The sequence below is a fragment of the Coregonus clupeaformis genome, chromosome 18 (genome assembly GCF_020615455.1).
Source record: "Coregonus clupeaformis isolate EN_2021a chromosome 18, ASM2061545v1, whole genome shotgun sequence".
Taxonomy (NCBI): Eukaryota; Metazoa; Chordata; class Actinopteri; order Salmoniformes; family Salmonidae; genus Coregonus; species Coregonus clupeaformis.
The window spans coordinates 31,108,321-31,129,823 of NC_059209.1; the positions used below are offsets into that span (position 1 = coordinate 31,108,321).

A 21,503-nucleotide genomic window follows, 5' to 3' on the forward strand; every position below is an offset into this window, starting at 1 on the left:
AATTGCAATTTGTACAATTTGTTAAGAATTTGCAAAAATTACAATATATTACCAATTAACAAAACGTATGATATGTTACGAATTCCAATTTGTTTTGCTATCATTAGCTAGGTGGCTAGCACTAATGTTAGCTAGCTCTATGAGTTAAGGTTAAGGTTAGGAGTTAGGTTAAAGGGTTATGGTTAGGGGAAGGGTTAGCTATATGGTTTAAGGTTAGGGTTAGGGGAAGGGTTTGCTAAAAGGGTTAAGGTTAGGGTTAGGGGAAGGGTTAGCTAACATGTTATGTAGTTGCTAATTAGCTCAAATGCAAAAGTTGTCCGTGATGATATTCGAACACGCAACCTTTGGGTTGCTGGACATTCGTGTTATAAGTCTACCCATCCACCCTGACCAACCACCATCCTTTCGATTTTGCCATAGCCCTTTCCTGCAGTCAAATGACCTAGTGGCCTCATGGGTGGAATCTTATTCATATTTAAAATAATTTCATAATTAATAAACATTATTTTAAAAAAAACCTGCTGAAAATGTCAAACAGTTTTGTTATATTTCAGTCTTCTGTGATATATATATAAAGTATAATATTGGGATGGAAACTCAAAATGGAATACATTTCAACTCTATATCTGACAAGGTACAGGTGTATTCTTTTTTGTAAGCCCATAACGATGTGTGTGAGGTGTATACTTTTGTTTCAAGATAGATTTGTTTACGAGTACCAAGAAACACTGTGTGACCCTGATTTAGCCCACTGCAGTAATTATTAACCCTCTGTCTTATGTAACCATACCAAACATAACATCAAATCAAATCAAATTGTATTTGTCACATGCGCCGAATACAACAGGTGTAGACCTTACCGTGAAATGCTTACTTACAAGAAAATATTTACTAAATAAACTAAAGTAAAAATAAATAAAAATAATAATAACAATAACAAGGTTATGTACAGGGGGTACCGGTACCGGATTTGTACATGTACAATTGAAGTCGGAAGTTTACATACACCTTAGCCAAATACATTTAAAATCAGTTTTTCACAATTCCTGACATTTAATCCTAGTAAAGATTCCCTGTCTTATGTCAGTTAGGATTACCACTTTATTTTAAGAATGTGAAATGTCAAAATAATAGTAGAGAATTATTTATTTCAGCTTTTATTTCTTTCATCACATTCCCAGTGGGTCAGAAGTTTACATACACTCAATTAGTATTTGGTAGCATTGCCTTTAAATTGTTTAACTTAGGTCAAACGTTTCGTGTAGCCTTCCACAAGCTTCCCACAATAAGTTGGGTGAATTTTGGCCCATTCCCCCTGACAGAGCTGGTGTAACTGAGTCAGGTTTGTAGGCCTCCTTGCTCGCACACACTTTTTCAGTTCTGCCCACAAATCTTCTATAGGATTGAGGTCAGGGCTTTGTGATGGCCACTCCAATACCTTGACTTTGTTGTCCTTGAGCCATTTTGGCACAACTTTGGAAGTATGCTTGGGGTCATTGTCTATTTGGAAGACCAATTTGCGACCAAGCTTTAACTTCCTGACTGATATTTGAGATGTTGCTTTAATATAGCCACGTAATTTTCCTTCCTCATGATGCCATCTATTTTGTGAAGTGCACCAGTCCCTCCTGCAGCAAAGCAACCCCACAGCATGATGCTGCCACCCCCGTGCTTCACGGTTCGGATGGTGTTCTTGGGCTTGCAACGAACCCCCTTTTTCCTCCAAACATATCGATGGTCAGTATGGGCAAACAGTTCTGTTTTTGTTTCATCAGACCAGAGGACATTTCTCCAAAAAGTACGATCTTTGTCACATGTGCAGTTGCAAACCGTAGTCTGGCTTTTTTTATGGCGGTTTTGGAGCAGTGGCTTCTTCTTGCTGAGTGGCCTTTCAGGTTATGTCGATATAGGACTCGTTTTACTGTGGATATAGATACTTTTGTACCTGTTTCCTACGGCATCTTCACAAGGTCCTTTGCTGTTGTTCTGGGATTGATTTGCACTTTTTGCACCAAAGTACATTCATCTCTAGGAGACAGAACGCGTCTCCTTTCTGAGCAGTATGACGGCTGCGTGATCCCATGGTGTTTATACTTGCATACTATTGTTTGTACAGATGAATGTGGTACCTTCAGGCGTTTGGAAATTTCTCCCAAGGATGAACCAGAGTTGTGGAGGTCTACAAATATTTTTCTGAGGTCTTGGCTGATTTATTTTCATTTTCCCATGATGTCAAGCAAAGAGGCACTGAGTTTGAAGGTAGGCCTTGAAATACATCCACAGGTACACCTCCAATTGACTCAAATGATGTCAATTAGCCTATCAGAAGCTTCTAAAGCCATGACATCATTTTCTGGAATTTTCCAAGCTATTTAAAGGCACCGTCAATTTAGTGTATGTAAACTTCTGACCCACTGGAATTGTGATACAGTGAATTATAAGTGAAATAATCTGTCTGTAAACAATTGTTGGAAAAACGACTTGTGTCATGCACAAAGTAGATGTCCTAACCAACTTGCCAAAACTATAGTTTGTTAACAATACATTTGTGGAGTGGTTGAAAACGTGTTTTAATGTTTCCAACCTAAATGTATGTAAACTTCCGACTTCAACTGTAGGTAGGGGTAAAGTGACTATGCATAGATGATAAACAGCGAATAGCAGCAGTGTAAAAACATAGTGGGGGTGTATCAATGTAAATAGTCCGGGTGGCCATTTGTTTAATTGTTCAGCAGTCTTATGGCTTGGGGGTAGAAGCTGTTAAGGAGCCTTTTGGACCTAGACCGGTATCGCTTGCCGTGTGGTAGCAGAGAGAACAGTCTATGACTTGGGTGACTTGAGTCTTTGACAATTTTTAGGGCCTTCCTCTGACACCGCCTGGTATAGAGGTCCAGGATGGCAGGAAGCTTGGCCCCAGTGATGTACTGGGCTGTACTCACTACCCTCTGTAGCGCCTTATGGTCAGATGCCGAGCAGTTGCCATACCAGGCGGTGATGCAACCGGTCAGGATGCTCTCGGTGGTGCAGCTGTATAACTTTTTGAGGATCTGGGGACCCATGCCAAATCCTTTCAGTCTCCTGAGGGGGAAAATGTGTTGTCGTGCCCTCTTCACGACTGTCTTGGTGTGTTTGGACCATGATAGTTATTATTATTATTATTATTATTATTGTTATTATTATAGTTTGTTGGTGATGAGGACACCAAGGAACTTGAAACTCTCGACCCGCTCCACTACAGCCCCGTCGTTGTGAATGGGGGAGTGTTCGGCCCAACCTTTCCTGTAGTCCACGGTCAGCTCCTTTGTCTTGCTCCCGTTGAGGGAAAGGTTGTTGTCCTGGCACCACACTGCCAGGTCTCTGACCTCCTCCCTATAGGCTCTCATCGTTGTCGGTGATCAGGCCTACCACTGTTGTGTTGTCAGCAAACTTAATGATAGTGTTGGAGTCGTCCTTGGCCACGCAGTCGTGGGTGAACAGGGAGTACAGGAGGAGACTAAGCACACACTCCTGAGGGGGCCCCGTCAGCGGCCCGTCAGGAAGTCCAGGATCCAGTTGCAGAGGGAGGTGTTTAGTCCCAGGGTCCTTAGCTTAGTGATGAGCTTTGTGGGCACTATGGTGTTGAACGCTGAGCTGTAGTCAATGAACAGCATTCTCACGTAGGTGTTCCTTTTGTCCGGGTGGGAAAGGGCAGTGTGGACTGCGATTGAGATTGCGTCATCTGTGGATCTGTTGGGGCGGTATGCGACTTGGAGTGGGTCTAGGGTTTCCGGGATGATGGTGTTGATGTGAGCCATGACCAGCCTTTCAAAGCACTTAATGGCTATTGACGTGAGTGCTACAGGCCGGTAGTCATTTAGGCAGGTTGCCTTCACTTTCTTGGGCATAGGGACTATGGTGGTCTGCTTGAAACATGTAGGTATTACAGACTCGGTCAGGGAGAGGTTGAACATTTCAGTGAAGACACTTGCCAGTTGGTCCGTGCATGCTATGAGTACACGTCCTGGTAATCCATCTGGCTTGCGGCCTTGTGAACGTTGACCTGTTTAAAGGTCTTGCTCACATTGGCTACAGAGAGCGTGATCACACCGTCATCTGGAACAGCTGGTGCTCTCATGCATGCTTCAGTGTTGCTTGCCTCGAAGCGAGCATAAAAGGCATTTAGCTCATCTGGTAGGCTCGCTTCACTGGGCAGCTCGCGGCTGGGATTCCCTTTGTAGTCCGTAATAGGTTGCAACTCCTGCCACATCCGAGTGTCAGAGCCGATGTAGTAGGATTCAATCTTAGTCCTGTATTGACGCTTTGCCTGTTTGATGGTTCGTCTGAGGGCATAGCGGGATTTCTTATAAGCGTCCGGATTAGTCCGATTATTGTACCGTTCCTTGAAAGTGACAGCTCTAATCTTTAGCTCGGTGCGGATGTTGACTGTAATCCATGGCTTCTGGTTGGGATATGTACGTACGGTCACTGTGGGGACGACGTCGTCGATGCACTTATTGATGAAGCCGGTGACTGAGGTGGTATACTCCTCAATGCCATTGGATGAATCCCAAAACATATTCCAGTCTGTGCTCGCAAAACAGTCCTGTAGCGTAGCATCCGCGTCATCTGACTACTTCCATATTGAGCGAGTCACTGGTACTTCCTGCTTTAGTTTTTGCTTATAAGCAGGAATCAGGAGGATAGAATTATGGTCAGATTTGCCAAATGGAGGGCGAGGGAGAGCTTTGTATGTGTGTGGAGTAAAGCTGGTCTAGAGTTTTTTTTCCCTCTGGTTGCACGTGACATGCTGATAGAAGTGAGGTCAAACAGATTTAATTTGCCTGCATTGAAGTCCTCGGCCACTAGGAGCGTCGCTTCTGGATGAGCATTTTCTTGTTTGCTTATGGCGTTATACAGCTCGTTGAGTGCGATGTTAGTGCATCGCTTTGTGGTGGTAAATAGACGGCTACGAAAAATATAGATGAAAACTCTCATTGGCCAATAGAACGGATGGTTGAGGCGGGTTATCCACTCGCCGATGAATTCTCACAAGGCACCCCGATCTCCGCCCCCTGTATTTCTGTCTTTCATTCACACGAATGACAGGGATTTGGGCCTGGTCTCGGAGAAGCAGTATATCCTTCGCAGCGGACATATTAAATAAAAAATCTTTGTCCAGATCGAGGTGAGTAATCAATGTTCTGATATCCAGAAGCTCTTTTGAAATCAAATCAAATCAAATTTATTTGCCACATGCGCCGAATACAACAGGTGTAGACATCACAGTGAAATGCTTACTTACAAGCCCTTAACCAACAATGCAGTTTAAGAAAAAAATAGTAAAAAAAAATAATTAAAGAGCAGCAGTAAAATAAAATAACAGTAGGAAGGTTATATACAGGGGGTACTGGTACAGATTCAATTTGTGGGGGCACCGGTTAGTTTTTGGTCATAAGAGACGGTAGCAGCAACATTATGTACAAAATAAGTTACAAACAATGCGAAAAAACACACAAAATAGCACAGTTGGTTAGGAGCCCGTAAAACGTCAGCCATCCCCTCCGGTGCCATTATCATATTCTAATTTGAGTGTCCCAGATTTATGTGTACTATGTTACGTCTAGTCTATGAGACCAGTCTGAGTTTTGTTATGGTTGTGTTATGGTTGTGTTGTGGTTGTGTGTCTACAGCTCTGCAGGCAGCGTTTGACCAGGACTGGGAAGCGGGTCGGATCACACAGAGCAGCTACAGGAACGGTTCAGACGACGGGGTCCTGGCCTACAAACTACTGGTACAGACCGGACGCAGGGACAAGCCCATCAACTTCAACCAGGTGAGAGCCATTTATTAATATCAGGCTAAACCGCTGCTACCAGGTGAGACTGGTCTCCAACCCATCTATTAAAACAAAGTGAGTTTGTGATCAAAACCCATTCATTTCAACTAGGTGGGAGGACAGTATAACGAAAATCCTTTATCTAAACCAGGTGGGTGTGGGATCGTAAGTCATTCACTTTAACCAGGGGATTACTTGATGATTACTCCACAGCAAGCCTGTCAACCTCTGTCCTTCTAATCTCTTGTCCTGACATGTAGCAGTGGTACAGTAGGATTGTACAAAATTAGATTTGACTAAGCCTCGGAGAATGGGATACTGAGTGATACACAGGCCATTTTGTCGTGTGTGTGGGTGAGTCTTTGTGCAGGTGTGCGTTGTAATGGTTTTGACTTAACTTGAGGTTAGTAGGGGTGCAAGGTAGGTCGGTCTACCAGAGAAATTGTATGAATTTTCCTTTTGTTTTGTGAGTCTGTCTCATCTGTCAGTCATAGTCTAGACCAATACAAAGGACTTATGTAAAAGTCAGTGTTGTAAAATACACCCTTAAACAAATAAATAACTGTTATTTTGCGTTGGTTGTGTATTCAAAATAAATGATCTCACAAACATAAAACAATCTCAATAATAATACCTTTGGTTCACTTGTAAATGCCCCCTACCTCAGCATTAAAACATTTGCACGGCCTGGTAAATGATTAGAGTGAATCCCAAGTTACCTCAGTCGCAAGCAATTGTCCATTCATAAATTCAAAATGCAGTAACCACCCGTTCCACACAGCAATACCAATGATAAGGATTCACTATATTTTCACCAACAACTGAACACATAACCCAAACCAACACGGAGTAAATCACAATAAAGCGAATGAAATACCACTTGAAAAAAGTTGCAATTGGTCAGTCAGTCAATCCAATCCGCCAACAGATCTCCAGCGGAGAAAGGCAACGTAGAACAGCTGATACCAACAGAGATTTGTCCAACAATAGAAATGAGTGGGGCCGTTCTTTGTTAATGTTACGACACGGCTACAATGCACACTGTTAAATATAACAAAACAAAACGGTCTAAAGGAGCTATGGAACTGAGGGTTTGACTACCTCATTCGCACCACCATCACCCATTTTTGTGCAGCTGATGCTGGCAATTTAATAGGGAATGAAAGGGGAAGCGCAGCGTTGGGAGGAGAAGCACTGAGGCAGTTCAGACAAATTTGGGTCCGTCATAGGTTTCTCTCTCTCTACCCCTTCTCTCTCTTGCTGATGACTTTACCAAGCCCAGGAATTTACAGCCCACACTGGGACTGCAAACCCACCTCTGAAAAAGCTATTAAGCCATTTTCTGCTATCTACAGGCTAGAGATGCCCGACTCTAACCATAGTGTGTGTTTGTGTTCCCTTCTGCTTCAGATAAGACCGTTTAACAGCTTTACAGTGTCCCTAGGTCCTAGCTGGGTGTGATAGTAAGCCGCTAGAGAGAGGAAGGGGAAATAGATGTCATTATAAACTGGCTGGTTTGAGCCCTGAAATGCTGATTGGCTGAAAGCCATGACAAAACATGTATTTTTACTGCTCTAATTACGTTGGTAACCAGTTTATAATAGCAATAAGGCACCTCAGGGGTTTGTGATATATGGCCAATATACCACGGCTAAGGGCTATGCCCTAGCACTCCACGTTGCGTCGTGCTTAAGAACAGCCCTTAGCCATGGTATATTGGCCATATACCACACCCCCTCAAGCCTTATTGCTTAAATATAACACCTCCTGAAGTCTCAAGGTATGTGTTGGTGTGTGTGTGTGTGTGTGTGTGTGTGTGTGTGTGTGTGTGTGTGTGTGTGTGTGTGTTGGTGTACCTGGTGTACCCTAGATTCCCCACTATTTAGATAATTGTGTAGCCTAGCAGTATCTCCCAAATTGTGTTCTGCTACATATGTTGTTCTGTTAGTTGGATGGGCTTTTGCCTTTGGTTAGTTGATGGTGAACCACTGGCCTAGATGTCACAAAACAGTCAGGGCCTGGGAGGCGTGCTGGTGTGCGGGCAGCCCTGTGATGTCACTTCACACTGCAGGGCGAGGGGCCCGCCGACCGTGCTCCATGGGCTTCCCATGACAGCTTGAAGTCATACAGTTATTACGTATCCTTAATGCAAGAGAGACCTCTCTCTCTCTCTCTCCCCCTCTCTCCTCTCCCATCCCTCTGTTGAGAGAGAGAGAGAGAGAGAGAGATAGAGAGAGAGAGAGAGAGAGAGAGAGAGAGGCGCTGCCTTTGCTACTGCTATCAAGAGCCCTTTTGTTCTCTGTCCGGATCCGACTAGGGTGCAGGGCATTCTGGGTATCCGTAGGGGTCAGGAAAAGCAAGCGCGAGCAACATTTGTACAGATGCTGTGTTCTTTTTATAGCTTTACTCCATTTGCAGGGTGGCATTTTCTTCAGTGTTAACAGCGAGGTTAACTGCACACAGACGTGCACAGGGACCCCAGCCAATGTTTTTATTGTTATGCTAACTCAAGCTATTTTCTTCGCCACCTAAAATCTCCTCACCTCCCTCAAAACCTACCCACAGGACTCCTCCTCACCCCTGCCTCTGTGAACGAGGGATTTATTGTCATGAGAAGGGTGAGTGGCGTGGAGCGGTGTGCAGTAATGGCTGCACCTCTAAGGAGGTAGCTAGCTACGACCCACCACTCTCACAAGGGAGTGAGCTACAGCCCTCAGAGAGTCCCGAGAGGGGGAGTCTAGCGCTAGCCGCTAGGCTAGTTAGCTCTGTGGGGAGAAGGAGCTACAGTAGCTAGCTGCTTCTGTTAGGGAATGGAGTTAGTCGTAAGAGAAATGTGCTAGCTAGTTTGATGTGATGAAGCAGTGTGTAGTAATATCTGTAACGTTCAGGAGCTAGCTACTAAGGCCTGAGCCATGAGAGGGAGGGAGGGAGGGAGGGTAGCTTGCTACTAGCCAGCCCTGTTGTGGAAGTGAGGTAACCAGATAGTTCTGTAGGGGAAATGAGGTAGCAATGTGAGAGAAAGTAGAGAGGGAATCTAGTTATCTCTCAGAGGGCTCGGAGGGTGCACACTATATCAGGGCTGTGCGAGCTAGCCTTTGCTAGTTAGTTGTGCTGGAGAGGTAGGCTGGTTCCCAACACATTACCTGCATGTTTTTTTTGTTCTCAGGAGACTAACACATCTGACCGCCCCTGAAAAGCTGATTTGACATTTCCATTTTCCATGTTTAAATGTAGGCCTAATAATTCTGGGAAGCTCACCGAGAAGTACGGGAATTTTCAAAAGGCACCAGTGTTTGACTGTTTACTTTTCTTTTGGTTGGAGAGAGGTAGAAATATTTTCGCTTATTTTTAAAGCGGGTACGTTTTCTCATGCTCATGCATGGGTATAATTTCTGCGGTGGGTTCATCTGGAGGAAGTTTTGGGTCAACATGTCATTTCTACAATTCACGTCCGTTGCTAACCACCAATGCATGAGCATCAATAACATTTTATTTTATTTGATATATCTCTCTCTCTTTCTCTTCCACCATCTCCTCTTCTCTTTCTTACTTCCTTGTCCTCCCTCCCCCTCATCTTCCCTCTCCTCCTCTCTTTCTTACTTCCTTATCCTCCCTCCCCCTCATCTTCCCTCTCCTCCTTCTCTCCCTCTATCCTTCTTTTTAATTATTAACTATTCTCTAGCTGACTAGGCAGCGCTTGGTGGATGCGGATGGCATCATCAACCCGGTGGCGTTTTCCATCTACCTGACGGCATGGGTCAGCAACGACCCGGTGGCGTACGCAGCCTCGCAGGCCAACATACGGCCACCCCCCCCGGAGTGGCTCCACGACCGCACAGACTCCATGCCCGAGACACGCCTCAGCAGTGAGTGACCAATCACAGCACACTTTACTATCACAAACGCCTTTCAGCGGCCAATCATATCAGACACGCTTTTTTGCTCTCATTAATTATTTGGCACTGGCCTACAGATTTGGCAATTCAATTGAAAAAGACTGAGACTTTATTTAAGAATTGTGCAGGAACAATTGTTTTCTACCTCTAGAGTTGAATAAAATACTGCTTTATGGTGACATGGAGCTATCCATCTGTTTGTGTCACTAAAGACAGTCATATACGTTTATGCACTACTTGTTAGCCTATGTTTTGTGGCCTAGCTATTCTGTGGGTTTCACCTTGAGCATAACATTTTACCTCTTTTGCTCAACTTCAATTCCATAGGCTTGTATTACATTAGAGCTGCAGTTATGTTAGAGTACCTGTTTGACTCATTCCATCTGTGGAGTTACTGACCCTTATCTGCTTTCTGGTTTTAACTGAGGTAGTTTACAGTATACTGTACTGAGCTGTGTGTGTATGTGTGTGTGTGTGTGTGTGTGTGTGTGTGTGTGTGTGTGTGTGTATATGTGTGTGGGGGGCAGGGAATAGCGCACTGTGGTACTCTAATGGTGCCTGTGGTGAATGTCATAACTCTTACCACCATAGGCCCCTATGGATTGCACACACACACACACTTAAAACTCTATGACCCCAGAACTGCCTACACCCTGTTTTAATTTCCTTACCACACACACAGAGAGAGAGAGAGAGAGAGAGAGAGAGAGAGAGAGAGAGAGAGAGAGAGAGAGAGAGAGAGAGAGAGAGAGAGAGAGAGAGAGAGAGAGAGAGAGAGAGAGAGAGAGAGAGAGAGAGAGAGAGAGAGAGAGAGAGAGAGAGAGAGATGCTGTGCAGAAGAAAAATACGATTGGTTAACAAGCAAAGGCTTTGGTGGGATAGGCGATTAGCTAACAAGCAGGAAGTGCATTACAGGGGTGAAGATGTGATTGGATAACAAGCAGTGAGTGTAAATATGATTGGCTAAGCAAGGTAGAGAGCTTGGCTGTACAGGAACTCCCAGTCCTAATGGACATTTATATTGGAGATTATAATGGGCCAAACCATGTTAGCAAGTAGTGCTGGCTGATCCTCCAGGCACTGGAACACACAAGCACACACACACCACAGAGAGTCTTTGCGGTGTCATTTTTGGGATGTTTTTGATCAAACATATGTTTTCGAAATAAAAGTCTTTGTAATAAAAAATCCTAGGTAAAGCAATGTGGAATGGATTTTATAGTGGGGGTGTGGTGGATATAATATATTATAGTGGGTGTTGTGGGTATATGTACACTGCTCAAAAAAAATAAGGGAACACTTAAACTCCAAGTCAATCACACTTCTGTGAAATCAAACTGTCGACTTAGGAAGCAACACTGATTGACAATACATTTCACATGCTGTTGTGCAAATGGAATAGACAACAGGTGGAAATTATAGGCAATTAGCAAGACACCCCCAATAAAGAAGTAGTTCTGCAGGTGGTGACCACAGACCACTTCTCAGTTCCTATGCTTCCTGGCTGATGTTTTGGTCACTTTTGAATGCTGGCGGTGCTTTCACTCTAGTGGTAGCATGAGACGGAGTCTACAACCCACACAAGTGGCTCAGGTAGTGCAGCTCATCCAGGATGGCACATCAATGCGAGCTGTGGCAAGAAGGTTTGCTGTGTCTGTCAGCGTAGTGTCCAGAGCATGGAGGCGCTACCAGGAGACAGGCCAGTACATCAGGAGACGTGGAGGAGGCCGTAGGAGGGCAACAACCCAGCAGCAGGACCGCTACCTCCGCCTTTGTGCAAGGAGGAGCAGGAGGAGCACTGCCAGAGCCCTGCAAAATGACCTCCAGCAGGCCACAAATGTGCATGTGTCTGCTAAAACGGTCAGAAACAGACTCCATGAGGGTGGTATGAGGGCCCGACGTCCACAGGTGGGGGTTGTGCTTACAGCCCATCACCGTGCAGGACGTTTGGCATTTGCCAGAGAACACCAAGATTGGCAAATTCGCCACTGGCGCCCTGTGCTCTTCACAGATGAAAGCAGGTTCATCTGTGACAGACGTGACAGAGTCTAGAGACGCCGTGGAGAACGTTCCAGCATGACCGGTTTGGCGGTGGGTCAGTCATGGTGTGGGGTGGCATTTCTTTGGGGGGCCGCACAGCCCTCCATGTGCTCGCCAGAGGTAGCCTGACTGCCATTAGGTACCGAGATGAGATCCTCAGACCCCTTGTGAGATCATATGCTGGTGCGGTTGGCCCTGGGTTCCTCCTAATGCAAGACAATGCTAGACCTCATGTGGCTGGAGTGTGTCAGCAGTTCCTGCAAGAGGAAGGCATTGATGCTATGGACTGGCCCGCCCGTTCCCCAGACCTGAATCCAATCGAGCACATCTGGGACATCATGTCTCGCTCCATCCACCAACGCCATGTTGCACCACAGACTGTCCAGGAGTTGGCGGATGCTTTAGTCCAGGTCTGGGAGGAGATCCCTCAGGAGACCATCTGCCACCTCATCAGGAGCATGCCCAGGCGTTGTAGGGAGGTCATACAGGCACGTGGAGGCCACACACACACTACTGAGCCTCATTTTGACTTGTTTTAAGGACATTACATCAAAGTTGGATCAGCCTGTAGTGTGGTTTTCCACTTTAATTTTGAGGGTGACTCCAAATCCAGACCTCCATGGGTTGATAAATTTGATTTCCATTGATAATTTGTGTGTGATTTTGTTGTCAGCACATTCAACTATGTAAAGAAAAAAGTATTTAATAAGATGATTTCATTCATTCAGATCTAGGATGTTTAAGTGTTCCCTTTATTTTTTTTGAGCAGTGTATATTATAGTGGGGTGAGGTGGGTATATGTATATTATAGTGGAGTGAGGTGGGTGTAAAGATATTATAGTGGGGTGAGGTGGGTGTAAAGATATTATAGTGGGGTGAGGTGGGTGTAAAGATATTATAGTGGGTTGAGGTGGGTATAAGATATTATAGTGGGGTATTTGTATTTATTAAGGATCCCCATCTGCCAAGGCAGCAGCTACTCTTCCTGGAGTCCAGCAACATTAAGGCAGTTACATACAATTTAAAGTATTACATGACATTACATTTCAGAACACTTTACCCAATACATTTAGTGTGTTCCCTCAGGCCACTACTCCACTATCACATATTTACAATACAACATCCATGTGTACGTGTGTGTAGAGTGTGTGTCTTATCATGTGAATGTGTGTCTGTGCCTGTGTGTGTGTGTGTCTCTTCAGAGTCCCCGCTGTTACATAAGGTGTATTTTTATCTTTTTTTAAATCTGATTCTACTGCTTGCATCAGTTACCTGATGTGGAATTGAGTTCCATGTAGCCATGGCTCTATGTGTGTGTGCCTCCCACAGTCTGTTCTGGACTTGGGGATTGTGAAGAGACCTTTGGTGACATGTCTTGTGGGGTATACATGGGTGTCCGAGCTGAGTGTTAGTAGTTTAAACAGACACCTCGGTGCATTCAGCATGTCAACACTTCTTACAGAAACAAGTAGTCATGAAGTCAATCTCTCCTCCACTTTGAGCCATGAGAGATGTACATGCATATTATTAATGTTAGCTCTCCGTGTACATTTAAGGGCCAGCAGTGCTGCTCTGTTCTGAGCCAATTATAATTTTCTGAGGTCTCTCTTTGTGGCACCTGACCACACGACTGAACAGTAGTCCAGGTGCGACAAAACTAGAGCCTGTAGGACCTGCCTTGTTGATAGTGTTGTTAAAAAGGCTTTATTATGGACAGACTTCTCCCCATCTTAGCTACTGTTGTATCAACATGTTTTGACCCAGACAGTTTACAATCCAGGGTTACTCCAAGCAGTTTAGTCACCTCAACTTGCTCAATTTCCACATGATTTATTACAAGATTTAGTTGAGGTTTAAGGTTTAGTGAATGATTTGTCCCAAATACAATGCTTTTAGTTTCTGAAATATTTAGGACTAACTTATTCCATGTCACCCATTCTGAAACTAACTGCAGCTCTTTGTTAGGTGTTGCAGTGATTACATTCGCTGTAGTAGCTGATGTCTATAGTGTTGACTCATCCGCCTACATAGACACACTGGCTTTACTCAAGGCCAGTGGCATGTCATTAGTAAAGACTGAAAAAAGTAAGGGCCTAGACAGCTGCCCTGGGGAATTCCTGATTCTACCTGGATTATGTTGGAGAGGCTTCTACTAAAGAACATCCTCTGTGTTCTGTTAGACAGGTAACTCTTAATCCACAATATAGCAGGGGGTGTAAAGCCATAACACATACGTTTTTCCATCAGCAGACTATGATCGATAATGTAAAAAGCCGCACTGAAGTCTAACAAAACAATATTTTTAGCATACATTTCTCTCAGCCAATTATCAGTCATTTGTGTAAGTGCTTGTTGAATGTCCTTCGATAAAAGCATGCTGAAAGTCTGTTAGCATTGTAAAATACTATATTTTCCAAAAGTTTACCAACGGTTGATAACAGGCTGATTGGTCAGCTATTTGTGCCAGTAAAGGGGGCTTTACTTCTCTTAGGTAGCGGAATTACTTTTGCTTCCCTCCAGGCCTGAGGGCACACACTTTCTAGTAGGCTTAGATTGAAGATATGGCAAAAAGGAGTGGCAATATCGTCCACTATTTTCCATCCAAGTTGTCAGACCCCGGTGGCTTGTCATTGTTGATAGACAACAATACTTTTTTCACTTCTTCCACACTCACTTTACGGAATTCAAATTACAATGCTTGTTTTTCATAATTTGATCAGTTATACTTGGATGTGTAGTGTCAGCGTTTGTTGCTGGCATGTCATGCCTAAGTTTGCTAATCTTGCCAATGAAAAAATCATTGAAGTAATTGGCTATATCAGTGGGTTTTGTGATGAATGAGCCATCTGATTCAATGAATTATGGAGCTTAGTTTGCCTTTTTACCCAAAATTTCATTTAAGGTGCTCCAAAGCTTTTTACTATAATTCTTTATGTCATGGGGTGGGTATAAGATATTATAGTGGGGTAAGGTGGGTATTGTATATTATAGTGGGGTGAAGTGGGTATAAGATATTATAGTGGGGTGTGGTGGGTATAAGATATTATACATTTACATTTTTACATTTTAGTCATTTAGCAGACGCTCTTATCCAGAGCGACTTACAGTTAGTGAGCGCATACATTATATTTTTTCATACTGGCCCCCCGTGGGAATCGAACCCACAACCCTGGCATTGCAAACGCCGTGCTCTACAAACATCCCTGCCGGCCATTCCCTCCCCTACCCTGGACGACGCTGGGCCAATTGTGCGCCGCCCCATGGGTCTCCCGGTGAAGTGGGTGTAAGATATTATAGTGGGGTGTGGTGGGTATAAGATATTATAGTTGGGTGTGGTGGGTATTGTATATTATAGTGGGGTGTGGTGGGTATTGTATATTATAGTGGGGTGTGGTGGGTGTAAGATATTATAGTGGGGTGTGGTGGGTATAAGATATTATAGTGGGGTGTGGTGGGTATAAGATATTATAGTGGGGTGTGGTGGGTATAAGATATTATAGTGGGGTGTGGTGGGTATAAGATATTATAGTGGGGTGTGTTGGGTATAATATATTATAGTGGGGTGTGGTGGGTATAATATATTATAGTGGGGTGTGGTGGGTATAATATATTATAGTGGGGTGTGGTGGGTATAATATATTATAGTGGGGTGTGGTGGGTATAATATATTATAGTGGGGTGTGGTGGGTATAAGATATTATAGTGGGGTGTGGTGGGTATAATATATTATAGTGGGGTGTGGTGGGTATAAGATATTATAGTGGGGTGTGGTGGGTATAAGATATTATAGTGGGGTGAGGTGGGTATAATATATTATAGTGGGGTGTGGTGGGTATAAGATATTATAGTGGGGTGTGGTGGGTATAATATATTATAGTGGGGTGTGGTGGGTAAAATATATTATAGTGGGGTGTGGTGGGTATAAGATATTATAGTGGGGTGTGTTGGGTATAAGGAAGCAGAGGGCACATGACATGACATGGGGAGCATGACGTTAGTTTGATCAAGGCTGGGCCTCGGGCCCTACGGGAGAGAGTCTGGACCCCACTAGAACATGTGTCTTAGCAATGTTGCAATAGTCACTGCAAACCAAATGGTGTGTTTGTGTGTGTGAGTGAGAGGTAATGGTGATGATTCAAAGTTGTAATTACAGCATATCAACGTCAGGCCTGATGCTCTGCTGTCATTATCCCATCATTAGGCTGAGACTGGAGAGAATGGAACCCATGGTGCACTTGTTTGAACTCTACCATACCTGCACCCCCTCTGTGTAGTTCCTGCCGCCGAGCCCATCGAATATGCACAGTTTCCGTTCTACCTCAACGGGCTCCGCGAGACCCCCCAGTTTGTGGAGGCCATCGAGTCGGTGCGAGCCATCTGCAGTAACTACAGCCGCCAGGGCCTGCCCAGCTACCCCAACGGCTACCCCTTCCTCTTTTGGGAGCAGTACGTAGGCCTCAGACACTGGCTGCTGCTCTCCATCAGCGTGGCGCTAGCCTGCACCTTCCTCGTCTGTGCCCTCTTCCTGCTCAACCCCTGGACTGCCGGCATCATCGTGAGTACACACACTCAGACGCAGAGATATACACACACACACACACAGATACATACACACAAAGAGATACCAGTGGCGACCCGTCATTCAGGGCAGCCCCACCTGTTTAGTTGTTGCCAGTTTTGCATGTTATTTTGGCATTAATACGTGTCACATAATTTTTTTAAATTAAGTTAATAAAGCCGCATACACAAATATGGTCTCTTTTTTGCTTTCTTGAGTAAGGAAGGCAGCTCCAAAATGCAGATGTTTCAGCCTAGCTTGTGTTGTGGCTTTGCTGGCATGCATCTAAACAAAATGTTTTGAGTTTGCCCTACCAAGATTGACATGCTAAAATCGCCACTGAGAGATACACACTCACTCGTGCGTAGGGTTACAAAAGGAGGGTATATTACAGAAAACATTTTAAGTTTACCAGTAAACTACCAGAATTGTTGTATCATTCAAGGATTTTATGTAATCTATCACAAGACATCTAGTGGCCCTTTTGGGTAGTTCAGATTATCACAGGTGTCTGTAATTATCTCTGGCCCACTGTGTGGCCTTATCACAAGTAAAATAATTAAATAAGATTATTTTGAAATAAAAACAATTTATGACAAAGCTGTAAAACATGATCCTAAATATAAACCATCAACTTAGTGAATACCATTGGTGTTTAATAAGATGGTTTCAGCATGAAATATCCTTTATATATATTTTTTTACACACTTTGATTTATTTTACTATGTCAATATGTATTTGTTGTCAATGTTTTGCTGTCAAACTGGTGGAAATTGTGAAATAAATCAATAGTTGGAAGAGTTAATAGAAAATGCAATTGTTGCTATTTTCTCTTGAACCATACACTCTTAGAAAAAAGGGTTCCGAAAGGGTTCTTCAGCTTTCCCCATAGGAGAAACCTTTGGTTCCAGGTAGAACCCTCTGTGGAAAGGGTTCTCCATGGAACCCAAAACGGTTCTATTTGGAACCAAAACGGTTCTTCAAAGGGTTCTCCTATGGGGACAGCCGAAGAACCAGTTTAGGTTCTAGATAGACCATACACTCTTAGAAAAAAAGGTGCTATCTATTTGTAACGATGACGCTGGGAGTCAAGAAGCAGGTGGTAAGTTGAATAAAACAATGAACATGGAACGATACCAAACAGGAGTATTGTCTGGACATGAAACACATCATCAATACTGTGTGGGGAATTAACCTAAGGGAGTGACAGATATAGGGGAAGTAATCAGTGAAGTGATGGAGTCCAGGTGAGTCTCATGATGAGGCGCAGGTGCGCGTAATGATGGTTGTCAGAGCCAGTGATTAGTAAACCGGCGACGTCGAGCGCCGGAGAGGGGGTGCTGGAGTAGACGTGACACTACTAGAACAGGGATCATCAACTAGATTCACTCGCGGGCCGATTTCTTTCTTGAGCGGATGATCGGGGTCCAGAACATAATTACAAATAATTAGTAGACTGCAAATTGACCGCAAGAAGCCCAAATAGATATAATGTTTGACTAAAACATAATCATTTCAGACCATGCTTACATTTGTATACAATCACGTCTCTCTATTATGCGTGGGAATACTTGAGAACAGATTTAAAATCACTTGGAGCTGATTTCCTGGTGTTTTTACAGTCCATGTCCAACAATGAAAATGCTAATATATACATATATATATTTTGGATTTTTTTTTTGGCTCAGAAAACTTGGGGGGCAATATATAACTACACGTGGGCCAAATCTGTCCTTTGGGCCGCCAGTTGGGGAACTCTGTAAACTCATGGACAATATGTACACAGATATAATAAATGAATACTATATATACAGTACCAGTCAAAAGTTTGGACACACCTACTCATTCAAGGGTTGTTCTTCATTTTTACTATTTTCTACATTGTAGAATAATAGTGAAGACATCAAAACTATGAAATAACACATATGGAATCAAGTAGTAACCAACAAAGTGTTAAACAAATCAACATATATTTTATATTTTAGGTTCTTCAAAGTAGCCACCCTTTGCCTTGATGACAGGTTTGCACACTCTTGCCATTCTCTCAACCAGCTTAATGAGGAATGCTTTTCCAACAGTCTTAAAGGAGTTCTCACATATGCTGAGCACTTGTTGGCTGTTTTTCCTTCACTCTGCCGTCCAACTCATCCCAAACCATCTCAATTGGGTTGAGGTCAGGTGATAGTGGAGGCCAGGTCATCTGATGCAGCACTCCATCACTCTCCTTCTTGGTCATATAGCCCTTACACAGACTGGAGTTGTGTTTTGGGTCATTGTCCTGTTGAAAAACAAATGATAGTCCCACTAAGTGCAAACAAGATTGGATGACGTATCGCTGCAGAATGCTGTGGTAGCAATGCTGGTTAAGTGTGCCTTGAGTTCTAAATAAATCACCGACAGTGTCACCAGCAAAGCACCATCACACCTCCTCCTCCCTGCTTCATTTTTACATTTACATTTTTAGTCATTTAGCAGACGCTCTTATCCAGAGCAACTTACATTATCTATTTTTTTAATTAATTGTTTATACTGGCCCCCCGTGGGAATCAACACCATGCTCTACCAACTGAGCTACATCCCTGCCGGCCATTCCCTCCCCTACCCTGGACGAATTGTGCGCCGCCCCATGGGTCTCCCGGTCGCGGCCGGCTATGACAGAGCCTGGATTCGAACCAGGATCTCTAGTGGCACAGCTAGCACTGCGATGCAGTGCCTTAGACCACTGCGCCACTCGGGTTCATGGTGGGAACCTACTTTGCGTCTCATGACGTGCCGTCATCATTGCTTTGCACAAAAAGGGCTTCACAGGCAAGGATATTGCTGCTAGTAAGATTGCACCTAAATCAACCATTTATCGGATCATCAAGAACTTCAAGGAGAGAGGTTTGTTCAGGAATGGCAGCAGGCAGATGTGAGTGCATCTGCACGCACAGTGAGGCGAAGACTTTTGGAGGATGGCCTGGTGTCAAGAAGGGCAGCAAAGAAGCCACTTCTCTCCAGGAAAAACATCAGGGACAGACTGATATTCTGCAAAAGGTACAGGGATTGGACTGCTGAGGACTGGGGTAAAGTCATTTTCTCTGATGAATCCCCTTTCCGATTGTTTGGGACATCCGGAAAACACCTTGTCCGGAGAAGACAAGGTGAACGCTACCATCAGTCCTGTGTCATGCCAACAGTAAAGCATCCTGAGACCATTCATGTGTGGGGTTGCTTCTCAGCCAAAGGAGTGGGCTCACTCACAATGTTGCCTAAGAACACAGCCATGAATAAAGAATGGTACCAACACATCCTCCGAGAGCAACTTCTCCAAACCATCCAAGAACAGTTTGGTGACGACCAATGCCTTTTCCACATGATGGAGCACATTGCCATAAGGCAAAAGTGATAACTAAGTGGCTCGGGGAACAAAACATCGACATTTTGGGTCCATGGCCAGGAAACTCCCCAGATCTTAATCCCATTGAGAACTTGTGGTCGATCCTCAAGAGGCGGGTGGACAAAAAATAAAATAAAAATTCGGACAAACTCTAAGCATTGATTATGCAAGAATGGGCTGCCATCAGTCAGAATGTGGCCCAGAAGTTAATTGACAGCATGCCAGGGCGGATTGCAGAGGTCTTGAAAAAAAAGGGTCAACATTGGAAATATTGACTCTTTGCATAAACTTAATGTAATTGTCAATAAAAGCCTTTGACACTTATGGAATGCTTGTAATTATACTTCAGTATACCAAAGTAACATCTGACAAAAATATATCATAACACTGAAGCAGTGAACTTTGTGAAGACCAATAATTGTGTCATTCTCAAAACCTTTGATCACGACTGTACTTGAAGAAACTTTAAAAGTTATTGAAATATTCCGTATTGACTGACCTTCATGTCTTAAAATAATGATGGACTGTCGTTTCTCTTTGCTTATTTGACCTGTTCTTGCCATAATATGGACTTGGTCTTTTACCAAATAAGGGTGTCTTCTGTATACCACCCCTACCTTGTCATAACAAAACTGATTGGCTCAAACGCAATAAGAAGGAAAGAAATTCCACAAATTAACTTTTAACAAGGCACACCTGTTAATTGAAATGCATTCCAGGTGACTACCTCATGAAGCTGGTTGAGAGAATGCCAAGATTGTGTAAAGGGTGGCTGCTTTGAAGAATCTCAAATATAAAACATATTTTGATTTGTTTAACACTTTTTTGGTTACTACATGATTCCATATGTGTTATTTTATAGTTTTGATGTCTTCACTATTATTCTACAATGTATAAAATAGTAAAAATAAAGAAAAACCCTTGAATGAGTAGGTTTGTCCAAACTTTTAACTGGTACTGTACATATTAATAAAAATAATAAAATAATAAATTACCAAAGATATAATAGATTGCCATAGATTTTCTGTTAATTACCAAATTTCCTTTGAACAAATATAACATGTCTCTAGGCACATTATTCTCTTCTCCTCTATCCTGCAACTCATCCCCGGATCCTTGGTGTACAAAAAATGTCAATATACACTACCAGTCAAAAGTTTTAGAACACCTATTTAGAACACCTACTCATTCAAGGGTTTTTCTTTATTTTTTACTATTTTCTACATTGTATAATAATAGTGAAAACATCAAAACTATGAAATAACACTTATCATGTACCCAAAGAAGTGTTAAACAAATCAAAATATATTTTATATTTGAGATTCTTCAAATAGCCACCCTTTGACTTGATGACAGCTTTGCACACTCTTGCCATTCTCTCAACCAGCTTCATGAGGTAGTCACCTGGAATGCATTTCAATTAACAGGTGTGCCTTCTTAAAAGTTAATTTGTGGAATTTATTTCCTTCTTATTGCGTTTGAGCCAATCAGTTGTGTTGTGACAAGGTAGGGGGGGGGTATGCAGAAGATAGCCCTATTTGGTAAAAGACAACTCCATATTATGCTAAGAACAGCTCAAATAAGCAAAGAGAAATGACAGTCCATCATTACTTTAGACATGAGGGTCAGTCAATCCGGAAAATTTCAAGAACTTTGAAAGTTTCTTCAAGTGCAGTTGCAAAAACTATCAAGCGCTATGATGAAACTGGCTCTCATGAGGACCGCCACAGGAATGGAAGACCCAGAGTTACCTCTGCTGCAGAGGATGAGTTCATTAGAGTTACCAGCCTCAGAAATTGCAGCCCAAATAATTGC

At 43.4% G+C, this 21,503-nt stretch overlaps 1 protein-coding gene across 2 annotated transcripts in view; it reads left to right on the top strand.

Moving 5' to 3' along the window:
• Window positions 1–21,503, top strand: part of LOC121559464 (protein patched homolog 1-like) — a 96,956-nt gene that overhangs the window by 57,411 nt on the left and 18,042 nt on the right. For both annotated transcript variants that reach the window (XM_041872708.2, XM_045226842.1), the window contains exons 16-18: window positions 5,670–5,812; window positions 9,498–9,681; window positions 16,026–16,306. In XM_041872708.2, coding sequence (XP_041728642.2) covers window positions 5,670–5,812; window positions 9,498–9,681; window positions 16,026–16,306 — 608 coding nt within the window. The remainder of the gene's footprint in view (window positions 1–5,669; window positions 5,813–9,497; window positions 9,682–16,025; window positions 16,307–21,503) is intronic.